Source organism: Gossypium hirsutum, chromosome D07 (genome assembly GCF_007990345.1).
Source record: "Gossypium hirsutum isolate 1008001.06 chromosome D07, Gossypium_hirsutum_v2.1, whole genome shotgun sequence".
Classification (NCBI taxonomy): domain Eukaryota; kingdom Viridiplantae; phylum Streptophyta; class Magnoliopsida; order Malvales; family Malvaceae; genus Gossypium; species Gossypium hirsutum.
In genome coordinates, this window is record NC_053443.1 from 52,310,401 (window position 1) to 52,323,925 (window position 13,525).

The 13,525-nt window shown below is 33.5% G+C and overlaps 3 protein-coding genes across 3 annotated transcripts; 2 read left to right on the top strand and 1 right to left on the bottom strand.

Moving 5' to 3' along the window:
• Positions 1-926: 926 nt before the first annotated feature.
• On the top strand, positions 927-1,499 carry LOC121219183 (uncharacterized). Its single transcript, XM_041096879.1, has one exon. The coding sequence runs from the start codon at positions 927-929 to the stop codon at positions 1,497-1,499; it is 573 nt and encodes a 190-aa protein (XP_040952813.1).
• A 3,883-nt stretch (positions 1,500-5,382) lies between these two features.
• LOC121219184 (uncharacterized) lies at positions 5,383-5,940 on the top strand. The gene has a single exon (XM_041096880.1). The coding sequence runs from the start codon at positions 5,383-5,385 to the stop codon at positions 5,938-5,940; it is 558 nt and encodes a 185-aa protein (XP_040952814.1).
• Positions 5,941-11,271: 5,331 nt separating this feature from the next.
• LOC107954941 (alpha-1,6-mannosyl-glycoprotein 2-beta-N-acetylglucosaminyltransferase) lies at positions 11,272-13,099 on the bottom strand. Its single transcript, XM_016890635.2, has one exon. It carries the CDS (start codon positions 12,676-12,678, stop codon positions 11,413-11,415), a length of 1,266 nt encoding a protein of 421 aa, XP_016746124.1. The 5' UTR covers positions 12,679-13,099; the 3' UTR covers positions 11,272-11,412.
• Between the last annotated feature and the right edge of the window lie 426 nt (positions 13,100-13,525).

Here is a 13,525-nt window from a genome sequence, read left to right on the forward strand (position 1 = left end):
TATCTTAGTGTTATTTAAGTATACATATTTTTTAAACTTTATTTTCAATTTGTTTAGAAATAGTTATTTTGATGTATTATATATTTAAAAAATATAAAAAAATTAATACGGGCTGGGTTGGGCTTTGGCAAAATTTAGGCCCATTTTGTGGGCCGGGCTAGACCCAAACCTAACAAACAGGCTTAAATTTTTAGTTGGGCCTAGCTCATGAACATCTCTAAATGGAAAGACCTAAACTAAGAATAAATTTGGACAAGCCAACCCATAATAAGACTTAAACTATAATAAAATTTAGACCAAAAATCTAGGTAGATATAAATATAATATTAGAAACTCAGCTTTTGCGAACACTATTAAGACCAAGAGTTTACATTTGATGGATTATTGGTTTACAATTATTTAAATAAAGATGCCAAATATTTATTTGAATATAATTAAGTTTATCGTTAATTAATAAATAGTTGTTTCTATAATTTTTTTTTGGAAATTGAATGCATTTCGTATATGCATGTATTTAATACATTAAATTGAAAGTATAAATTTGGGATAATTAGATTTTCCAAGGATAGAAATGTCAACAAAATTTAAAATCTAATTATAGCTATCAATATCAATATTAAAAAAGTTGCTTGAAAGTAGTTTCAAAGTAATACACAAAACGATAGGTTTTTTCTTAATTGTAATCATAGACTGATTGAAACATCAACAAAATAGCTGAAAATTTTAGTTGCCTAACCTGTCCTCTACCCCATACATTATTTCGTCGAGAAGAAGGGGTAGTTTCCAGGAATTTGGTCCCCTACTCTTCTTATATAAAGCCTTTGCCTCATCTCCCTTTACCGAATGTCATGAATCTCCTCTCCAAAAGCTTCCTCTCTGTTCTCTTCAAATCCCTTTTTCATAGCCCAACAGAGAACATAACAAGTATGGAGATTCCAAACAAAAAACAGAGAATTCAATTGATCACCACCTCTCATTTGGTGAAGCTGCTCACCAAGATTTTGCTCCCATTTTCACTTCTCTCTGTTATATTATCCTACCCTTTTATGTGCAACTTCCAAGCTTTGGCATATGGTTTACAACTCTTTAGTTTCAGTGTAGGCAAGAATTACATGTTTCTGCTTTGCAATGGGTTGCTTGTTTTCATTGCCACCAGCTCGGGTTTGATCGGTAGTAGTTGTGTAGAGACTGGTGTTAAAGCTGAAAAGGCTGTGAAGATCAGTGAGGGAGGTAGTCAAACAGAATTAGAGGTGGAATCATCAGAGCCAAAAGAGAAAGTTGTTACAGAATATGATCAAAAAGAAGAGGAGGTGGCCTTGGTTGTAGAACTAGAAGTTGAACGCGAAGAAGGCAGATCAGACGAGGTTGTTTCAGACGAGGAGGATGAAGATGAACTTGGGTGGATGAGTAACGAAGAGTTAAACAAGAAATGTGAAGATTTCATTAGAAAGATGAGAAAAGAGAGTGACTTTGAAGCTCGCCTACTGATTACAAATTGACACAACTTAAAGCACTCTAGGCATCAAATCTGCAACCTTTTTCTCTCTCTTTTGCTTGTGTTTTGAAAGCCCCTAACTTTGACAATAATTTGGTTCCCTGTTCTTCTTTCTTTCTTTCATTTTTCCCCTCAGAAATTTGATTTCTGAGTTTTCTTTAAAATTTTGGTCTATGTAAATCAAACAATAATGCATTGATAATGGATGGAATAATATGGTTCGAATCTGTATTAAACTCGATAAGAATTTTATTTTCTCTCTTACCAAGTAATTAAAAGTTTAATTTCCGGCAAATAAGAGGTCCGGAGGATATCTTAATTCATTCCATTTCTTTAATATTTTGATTTTTCAATTAGTTATGTTTATTATATATTTGAACATAAATATAAAATATAAACTTTTTTTTTATTCCGTGTAATACTTAAGTTTGTTTGTATGTATTAATTAAAATATATTATATTTATTTTTTAAAAATTTATTACAAATTTTATAACCACCCCCTTGGTTGGAATGACTCTGTCTCACTGGCAGGCATCTTTCGACCTGAGGTTCACTGGCTCAAGGGCAGGACAGCTACTTACTAGCTTGAGGAACCGAGCTAACAAAACGCCTAGAACCTGGTCTTTAAAGCCTTGAACCAAGTGTGGGATCAAGCCCTTTCCTTCCCGCCTTTCCTGGTCTTTGAGTTAGAGGGGGAGCTATCTTCGTGGTACCAATGACTGGGGGCAGGGGCCCATTATATAAAACAGGGCAACTTAAACATATGCTTTGAAGGTGGAGCCTATTGCTACAGAAGGGAGGCCGGACTTTTCCAACTAAATTTTATAACTTCTACAAATAATATAATTAAGAAGATAAAAATAATATAATATAAATATTTAATTTTTAGAATTTTTATAGTTTTTATTATGATATATATTATCTAAACATTTTAAAGAGAACAAAATTTCTATCTTTAAAAATATTCAATTTTTCATATCAACAAATACGGCAAAAATGTATCGTCCAAGGATTGAGAGAGCTTAAAAATTAGGGTAAACTCCTCATAAAGTCACCTAAGTTTTTGTGCACGTGGCATTATTTTCATTGGTATAATAATTTTAGTCCTTAACATTTCACACAACCTATCAATTCGGTACTAATTCTAAAAAGTTTAACAAATTTCTTCTTCAATATTTACATATTATGTTAATTTGGTCTTAATCCTAAAAATTTAAAAAATAAAAATATCCTTAAACATATTTGTCTTAAATATGAATGGATATCCAATTATGGCCCAAATCCAAATAAAGATTGAATAAAAGATAAGCATTGTTTGATCTTTCTTTAATTATGTTCCCTACACGATTTTATGAATGTGTTGGCCACTGCCCTATGCATGTGCAGGGTTGTTGCCGCGTCGGTTTCTTTAAATCAAAGGAAGCGACCAAGCAATAGCTGGGTTGACTTGAAGTCATCCCCAAAGGAGGTCAATGTGAACAGTTAAAAACAGTGAGCAGACTTTTGTCAGCAATCACTTCCAAGTCGACCCTTATGAATCTACTATCTATGTTGTACAAAGAAAGTTCAAAGTTTGAATTCCTTCCATTCTAAACCTTTAAACGGGAAAGTAGAACAATAAACTATAATCTGATTTTAAAAAGACCAGTTAACTTGCATACACTAGTTGATTCAAAGTGTCCCATTGGGAAGGCTTGTAGTGCATCAATTTGTCAAGAAAAAAGAAAAAAGGCAAGCCTTTTGCCCTTTGCACATGCACACACAATCATTACAACAACATATATATGGAATTAAAGAAACAAATGAACAAAATGGAACCAGCACTGCCATTCCATTCACTTGGGGTACCCTAGAACCCCAACAGTTACAAAGATGTTAAATTAAGAGCAAAGGTGAGTGGCGGACAGGACGTTTGCCGTGCTTGACCTGCTCCATCTTAAGACCCCACAATTAGATTTGGTCCTCTATGGTTACCTAACATGGATGCCGAGAAATCAAATGGTTCTTTTTTTTTAATATTTAAAAGATCATATTTTTATATTTATGTTTAAATACGTATTGTATACGAATACTTTAGACAATAGTAGGGTCTTAACAATTTTTATTACAGCATTTAGCATGTTATGACTAAATAGAAGCAGGATTAAACAATTGCTGTAGAACATATGTCCCATCCACCCTACGAGGTTATATTTTTAAACAAACAAGACAGAGCATAGTGTGGGAAATTCACTTAATTTCAAAGACAGAATAATACATACAACACATTGACATCAACTGTTGCTGCTGCACCATCTCTCTCTCTCTCTCTCTCACCATTGGAGGCGAATGCACAAAAAAGTTTCTGGAACAGTGACGAAAACAAATAAATATATGTTAAGAGGAGCATGGGCAATGGTTCTTAGTTTTTGCCATTATTTTCACATGCATATTTGGGGTTGGCAAAACAGAGTACTGTCACCCCACACTCAAAGCAAAGTGTTTATCTTAGTGAATCGTTTCTATATATGATCATACGAGGTAAGATTGGTTGTTAAGGATTTCTATGCACGAAAATTTTTAAGTCTTGTAGGAGGTGAAAATTATATACTTGCTTTTAATGTCAGCGTGATTTTTGTACATTTTTGTTATTAAACAATATATTTTTATAAATTTAAAATTATATATTTTTATGAACCCATGTGATGGTCTGATGGTTAAGGGTGTTTATCGTCTTAGGTGTGGCTTGAGTTCAAGTTGAGCTAGTCGCATTTGTTGTTCAGGTTTTGACCTGTTATTATAATTCACAAAAAAAAATCAAATAAATAATAGATAAATAAAAGAACAAATTTAACATTGTTTGCTTCACATTGTATAAACAACTTACGAAAAGAAATTTAATTCCAATTGTGCTTGATACACATATTTCAACAATTCTTCCACCAAATGAACAAATTCTTTACATCGAAAGAAAAAGTGTCCAAACTCAGAATATTATGGTTGTATGTGATTTCAATATGTGCTTGACATTTGTAGTGGCTGGATGGGAGGGATCATCGCATGACACTAAAATCTTATTTGATGCAATTCGAGATCTAAGGCCAAAGTTTCCACATCCATCAAATGGTAATTTATTTATTACATTTAGTTATTAATAGAAAATATAAGTTCTTTAATTAACCGGTTAATATCTTATGACATATAGGAAAATATTATTTTGTTGGTTCTACATATACCCAATTGAAAGGTTTCATTGGATCATATAAAGGAGAACAATATCATTTACCTAATTTTCGTAGAGGTAGACTTATATTTGATAAAAAAGCATTCAATCATGCCCATTTATCATTATAGATGTCATTGCATGTAGTTTAAAGAATTAAATTTAACTTAAAAATGTTATGATATACTATTTTGATAATACTTAAATTACCATGAAATATTTTAAAGAATCATAGATGCATAGATTTAATAGTAATTATTATTATATTACCAATATATAATATATTAAATATATTTTTAAATTAAATTATTTTAATTTTTTACAACAATCCAAAACACTTTTAATAAATCACATTTTCTTTTGGAAAACACTTTTCTTAAAAATAACATTTTCAAAGTAGTTTTAAAAGTGAAGGAGAGTAGATTCAAAAAGCAAAGTGGTAGACTTGATTGAAATTGAATAGTATAAAGACGACAGAAGTGGTTGCCAAATCGGCTCTCTAACCCATACATCATTCCCATGAGAAGAAGGGGTAGTTTCCAGGAAGTAGGTACCCAACTCTTCTTATATAAAGCTCTGGTCTCTCCTGTTAGCTTATGTCAAGTACCTACCTAATCTCCAAAAGCTTCCTCTCTCTTTCTCTTCAAATCCCTTTTTCATAGCCCAACAGAGAAGATAACAAGCATGGAGATTCCAAACAAAAAACAGAGAATTCAATTGATCACCACCTCTCATTTGGTGAAGCTACTCACCAAGATTTTGCTCCCATTTTCACTTCTTTCTGTTATATTATCCTACCCTTTTATGTGTAACTTCCAAGCTTTGGCATATGGTTTACAACTCTTTAGTTCCGGTGTAGGCAAGAATTACATGTTTCTGCTCTGCAATGGGCTGCTTATTTTCATTGCCACCAGCTCGGGTTTGATCGGTAGTAGTTGTGTAGAGACTGATGTTAAAGCTGAAAAGGCTGTGAAGATCAGTAAATTAGAGGTTGAAGCATCAGAGCCAAAAGGGTCCAATTTAAAACCCAACGTTGTTGCAGAATTTGATCAAAGAGAAGAAGCAGATGTGCCCTTGGTTGTAGAAAATGAAGGTGAAGAAGACAGATCAATGGAGGAGGATGAAGATGAAGAACTTGGGTGGATGAGTGATGAAGAGCTAAACAAGAAATGTGAAGATTTTATTAGAAAGATGAAAGAAGGGATTAAATTTGAAGCTCGCCAAGTGATTATGGCTCAATAGCAGAATTTCTGCAACTCATTGCTTGCCTCTTGACAATAATTTGGTTCCCAGTTTTATTTTTTTTTCTCAGAAATTATTTCTGAGTTTGTAAATTAACTACAGCGATGCAAATAATCATGGATTGGCATCTCACAATGGTAACCAAACTTTGCTGTTTGAAAATATAATTAACTTTTTGGAGCATAGATTATGCAAGTCAACCTAATTAAAATAATAATTAACATTTAAAATACTAAATTAGGTATTTCTAGTAGCCGCTTTCCTCATTAATCACATTCATTGTTACAACATCTTGATAGACCAATTAGATTATCACATGTAATAACTTCTATCTCATAAAAATTATAAAAAAAATATGAAAATTTAAATACACTTATAAAAACTATTATAATATTATAAAAATTCTAATAACTTTTATAAAATTAATAAAACATATTTTATAAAAACATATTAAAATTTTATAAAATTGATATAAACTTATAAAAAAATCATAAAAACTTGAATTAGACCAGATTAGTCAGTTTGATCGATTAAACCAAAATCGACAATAGTATCGATTCAGAGAAAGCAATTAGACTGATTGACCTGGGAACCAGAAGATTGAACCGATCTTTTTATTCTTAAAAAATATTTTTTGGTTTTTTAATGTTTTATTTAATTGAATTGGACGGATCATTCGAATTGACAAATCGGTAGCTTGATCGGTTCGACTTCCGATCCGGTTCTGAAAACTTTGGTTAGAGTATTTCATTTTAACATATGCTAATAGTTGAATAATGAAATTTTGGTTTGACAAAAACATTTTAAAAAAAATAGTTCAACTGCTCGATTCCCTAGTCAACCGGTCTAATGGCTTTCCCCAGATCGATACCCTTGCCAATTTAGGCTAACCAGTCTAGTTCAAATTTTTATGGTTTTTTAAATGATTTTTATAAGTTTATATAATTTTAATATATATTTTTTATTTTTTAAGAATTATAATACATATTTTCCAATTTTAAATAAGTTTTATTAATTTTATAATTTTTTTATAATTTATCAGAATTTATTAATTTTTATAGTTTTATAATGTTTTTAAGTTTTTATAATTTTAATAAGTTTATATCAAATTTAATATATTTTTATATTTTTTAATATTTAATATTTTTATTTTATTATAACTTTTCTTATTTTTAATATTTTTTATGAGAAAAATATTAGATTAAATTAGGAGTTACCACATGTCACTATTTGGTTTGTCTATCAATTTATTTTAATGGTCAACATGGTCAATGATAGAAATTGTTAATGGAGAGACTTAATTGATTATTTTAATTAACGGTAGGAACTTAATTGAATGCAAAATTAATACGGGGTTTATTTGATATATATATATATCATTTCTTAATAGCTTTTTCGACATATAAGCTGAAAATTTTAAAGTTCTAAACTATGAGTTTGGTGGGAAAGATGAGGGTTATAAGCCGAAGGCATCTTAAATTCATTCAATTTGATTCCTACAGGATTTTATGATTGTGTTTGCCCTTGGACCTATGAATGTGCACAACAAGATGCAAAAGAGGACAATATAAACACTTGAAAATAGTGAACACATGTATATTTGGTTGAACAAGGAAAGTTCAAAGTCTGAATGCCTTCTATTCTCATCCTGAAGATAATCAGATAAATCACTTTCCAAGAAATTATTCCCCATGGAAGGATAAGCACCAGGTAGATTAGAAGTTTCTGAATATCTTGAGGGCATATTTGAACCTACGTTAACAATAAAAAGTTTTTCGCCATATACATCCCTCCAGAAAGTGATCAGAATATATATGACTTATCCATAAATAGTGAAAGTTATATTATAAATGGTGAACTAACACAAAAGTAATGAAAGAGAACCGATTGGGGGTAAATAAAATGGCACAAACTTCAAGATCCTCAAATCCTATACGGTGTTTTATTTCACACTTCATATTGAGCTGCCAAGCATTGTTCCATCTGAAAATGGAACAAAAAGAAAGGGACTTAACCCCACCACTAAATAAACATCGGCATCAACTAAGCACTAAATCAGCATTTTTTTCCCGCAAACAGCTTGTCTATCCTTCATCTCCATCATATCCATATGGTTTCTAAGGGTCCCATTGGGAGCTGCATGATTATAGACTTACAGTGCTATTTGCCATTTCTTGCCCTTCCCACATGCACACACAATAATTAGAAGAACAAAATTATATGAACGAAAGAAAAAAAAGAAAAAAGAGAGAAATAGTAAGAAGGAAAAACAAATGACCAAAATGAAACCTATACAGATTTTGCTTTAGCTTTGGGGTTCCCTTGGACCCTAACACTTCAAACCATGTTAAATTGACAGCAAGGAGAGTGGCAGACCAGAGGTTTGCCGTGCTTGACCTGCTCCCATCTCAAGACCCCACAACTAGAATTGGTCCTCTAATCTATTGACTTATCACTTAAAACAAGTCCAATTTTCACATATTACCAAGAATTGACGTGAATATTGAATAAAAGTATGTGTTCAACACCAATATATTCATTTTTTTCTAACTTTTTTTTCATCCATTTGGAGCATCATACACTTATATCTCTATCTGTGCCGGATGCGAATACTATATGGTCTTAACAATTTTAATGACCCTCATCATCAACGATTTGATCAAACAATTGTAGTGGAACATGTCCCATCACTATACAAGATTCTATTCTTAAACAAACGAGACAGAGCATAGTGTGGGAAATTCATTTTAATTTCAAGTAAAGAATAGATACAGGATGATACATACAACACTTTTGACATGAGTCGTCGCCGCTGTGCCAACTCTCTCACACATCATTGGAGGTGAATACAAAAGAACCTTTCTAGGACAGTGACGAAAACAAACATCATCAGTTACAAGACCATGGCAATGGTTCTTAGTCTTTGCCATTAGTTTCACATACATATATGGGATTGGCAAAACAGAGTACTGTCACCCTCACACTCAAAGCAAAGTGTTTGTCTGAGTGAATCGTTTCTATTTATGACCGTACATTAGTCCAAATCTAAGAAGATGACAAGATAAACAAAACTATAAACATTGCTTCCTTGGTCTTCCTGTTTCTCCCATTTCATACCAGGTTTTAACTCTAGGGGAAATGATTCCTTTCATTCTCATGTTTTACTTTCTATAAACAAAGAGCTTTGATTCGATACATAGTTTCATCGACTTTAAATTCAAATACAACAGAGGAAAAGGGGCTACTGTATCTAAATTCAGGAGAATGGTGGTGTTTAAGTTCTGCTTTGCAAACTAAAAGGTAGCATTCATCTCTGGACAATAAGTAGATTAGTAGATATAGAAAGAATGACCTGGGGTCAACCGGAAAAGTATGAACATGGTTGATTACTACTGGCATAACAGAGTGAGCATTCAATCAACAAAACAGTAAGTGTTGCGAGCTGGTGATCTCGGAAGGGAAGGACCAGAAGCTCCTTCAAATCCCAGCAGATGACGTTGATTAGTTTATAGCATTTCAGCGACTGACATTGTCAGTCCCACTCTACCCGCATCTACCTGTAAACAAATTCAGCATAATACACCATAAATAAACTTATTTTTATTAAATTTTCACCCGCTGTCTTGATCCGAGTAGTTTCCAAGACTTTGATCTGATACAGTATGCCCTCAGCTTCAAGTTGTTTCAACTAGAATAGGGGAAAAAACCCTGAAGATTAGCTCACTAATTGCTTCATACTGAACCTTGAACACACTGCTGATAGAACATGCAAATAGGTATCCTTGTTCTCCATACCAAGATTGAGAACACAAAATGTCAGAAGAGATTAAACTTTAAGGGTACATGCACGCATTATACACACATGAACAGTGCAGAGACAAAATGAAACAGTTCATTGTCGATATTGGAGTATGTATGCCTTGTAGAAAATGAGAACACAAGGTGTAGATATGAGGAAAGACACTTTCTTTTGTCTTCATTTTTTTACCCTACCTTTGAAACTCAAACCTCTTCCAGTTGTTCAGTTTTAGAGGAACTTTCATCCAAACAGCTCATACCACATTTTTCCTTGTAAAATTTTCCGTTCAATGAAATTTGATGTAAAACTAAGCCTAGCATAAGAGTTGCAATTACTCTGTACCACAGCAATTTCTGCTGATACTTTTGGATATTGAAACAACTTATTTTAGAACTTGATGTATATTGTAAATCCCACTTCTCTCAGTTAGCTGCAAGTTCAATTTACAGATCTGTCTTATCAGTTCATTATAATGTTGGAACATCAATGAATGAAATAAGCATGATTTTACAAGATTTTCTACAATCCTTTCGTCAGTTACAACTTTCTCAGTCTCCAGTCAACATAACTACTGTTAAAAAGTTTATATCAAGTGGATAATCATTCTCCATTCTAAACTAGTCATATCTTTGTCATCCACCCTAAAAAGCTTAATAGCCTGTTTCAAAGGTTAAAGATGCAACAATGGTGCACAGTATACAAACTAAATCAGCTTGAACATTAAAACAGATGCAATCATCAACATCTTCTAGGTTTTTGGGGTTGACAAAAGCTGTATGCTTTTAGAAAGAACTCATTAAGACATCATCTGAAGTTCTTTGAATAGAGTAATAAGTCATTCAATTCCACTTACTCATTTCATCAATCTTTATTATATCTACATGGCGTTCATATATCCTGTCAACTATCGACATAGTACCATATCGTTCAGTGAACATAGACTAAAGTTTCACAGGTCAACTAACTAATGTCGAGTAACAAACAGTCTTAGCCGACTAAACCATTGACAAAAAGATCATCAGCTACTGAAAATATATGTAAAACATCAATTATGCTTTATGAAGAACTAGAATTAGATAGGGTCCGTCTCTTAACAAATGCATGAAGGACGGGCCAATAATCAAGCAAAAATATTGATTTATATCAGAGGGCAATGCAACAATCTACAATCCATGGGAAATGTAAATAAGGCATTTTTTTTTGTGAACATGCAAGAAAGCAGGTGATATGCAAACTCATCCAGACAAAGGTAATAAAAAAGATGTTGGGTGTCTATTTCCATTTATTGATATGACAATGAAAGTTTTTGCATGTCAACCAACTTACAAAGCAATCCAAGCTCAAAAGGAATCCACTACTGTCAACATAGAATGTTGCTCTCAATAGCCAGAAAGGCATCTACTTGCTCCCAGCATAAATATTTATGACCTCTAGAAGTATCATATTGCTTCAAAATCACAATGGAAACAACAAAAAAGATGGTTTCTTTGCAGCAAAAAATTGGAGAAAGAATAAAAATAAGACGTCAAAGATACAAAAGTATAACAACTTCTAATACATGTATTTCTCTGAACTATTGGAAAAAGAAAATATCCAGGTCTCACCAGTTACAACAGTGGGAAAAGTGAGATGCTGAAGTCTCAACTCATGACAGTTGAATAATAAGTGTTAAATTAATGGTACATTTGAGCAAAATTCAAGCACAATCGGTGATCTCTATTATCCCCCCAGCCACCCCAACCCTTAAACCCAGCTTTATACCCTGGTTGATTCTGATATACTTTAACATCCCATTCTGGTCTGATATTAGCAACCTTATCAATGTCATCTACTTGAATGTTCACCGATCCATTATCAATGCAAGCATTAGTCTTCCCTTGGCCCTGATGCAAACCACACTTCCCAAAGTGAACTGCACTAGTCCTTGAACCTCGTAACGTGTACACTGGACTGCCAAATGAAGGATAGACGGTTGCCCACATTGTTATATCCCAATTGTAATCATCAAAGAAGCAGAACTCTTTAGCCTTCCCATGGATTTTCCTCCATACAGTCCGGTTGAAGGCATAACCCACATTTCCCATTCTCTCTGCAACCAAACTATTCCATCCTTCTCCTCTTAAATTCACATCACAGGGTGCCAGATTTGCAGCATAGCAATCTGGGCATTTGTTAGGCTTCAGTGATACAAGAAGCTGTAAGTTGCGATATGCATTGGGGTAAATGAAGTGGTCCTCCTCTATGAAAAGAATATGTCCATCGTGCCCTCTAGTCTCCTTCAATCCATCCCACACAGTGTTCATCATCCACCACCAATGATGCTTCAAAGAAACTATATTTGGAGACCGGTGGTTTCCATACTGATCTGGATTCCCAACACAATGTTTCTTCCCAGCTTCATCTTTTTCTTGACAGTCCTTCGACGACACACCAGGAAAACTGTCAGTAAATACATGGGGCGAATAAGGGGCAAAGATCTGTTTCAATCGGCAAAACTTGATCCCTTCCACAATCTTGTTCATTTCTTCAAAGTATCCATCATGGCTGACAATTAATAAAGTTTCACTTATCCCCACAACCTTGGACAAGCTATTAACAACTACTCGGAGATATTGAGGCCGATTATGCACGTATAAAACAATGGTTATATGATCTTTGGCTAACCTTGGATACAGATCTATATTCCTAGGGGGCAACCGGTTTTGTTTCTCCAATCGAATTGAAAAATCATTCTCTTTAGGAAGGTTGAGTTTTTCCCTAAAACTCTGAATATTAACAACACTTTCACTTAAATCTTCATCCAATCCACTTGAACCTGGCGTTGCATTGGTCCCAAGAGAAACTACTAAAAGTGAAACCAGTAATAGAGTACCTAAAACTACAGAGAGGAAACGTTTAAAAGCTGCATCTTTGAAACGGGGTTTCTTGTAATTAGCCATAGTACAGAACACAGACGACGTCAGCCAAGTTGCAAGTCAAAGCTTGCTCTCTCCAAAAACAAGCATAAGAAAAGCTAAAAACAATTCACATTCATAGACAATCAAACGGCAAAGCGTAACAGCAACCCATTTCAGAAGAAGGTGAAGATGTAAAAGGGTAAGTGCCCAAAACCTCAAAGAACAATTCTTTAATACCGTGCTCTCCCCTTGCCGCTACTGGAATAAATGGTTTTGGCGGTTAAAGGGAAACCCCAAACCCATGAAAAATCAGAGACTTGAAGGTCGTGTGTATTGCTCTGTTGAGGGGTTCAAAGCAAGCCTAGGAAAATATTTGTAGAAGGGAGAAATTGACTTGGTTAAGAGCGGAAATTGTTTCAAAGAAGAATCGCATTACAATAGAGGGCCTCAGTCACTGTTTACTTTACAAGTTTGGCCAAAACATTTGGAAAAAAGAAAATAATTTAACCATATAATTCCCATCTTTTTTCTTCTAACCGTGGAAAAAGGTTAATTTATAAGAATATGTTGGGAAGAAATTATTTGAGAAATTAGGTTGGAATTTTACAAATTTATTGATATGCGTTACTTTTGGAGAGAGGAAAAAAATGTATTTTCATAAATGTCATAGCCAACACACAACCCAATAAGATATTATCCGCTTTGGGCACACATGACCATCACAACTTTGTTCTTTGGAGCATCTATACACCCCCAAAAAGATATTTTACTACTTAAGTGTTGCTACCCCTTTATATATTCCAAGTCTCTCTCGAGCTTTGCTGATATGAGATTTGCCTAGGGTATTACATTCACCCCTTTCGAAACTTAACATCCTCACTGAGGTTTG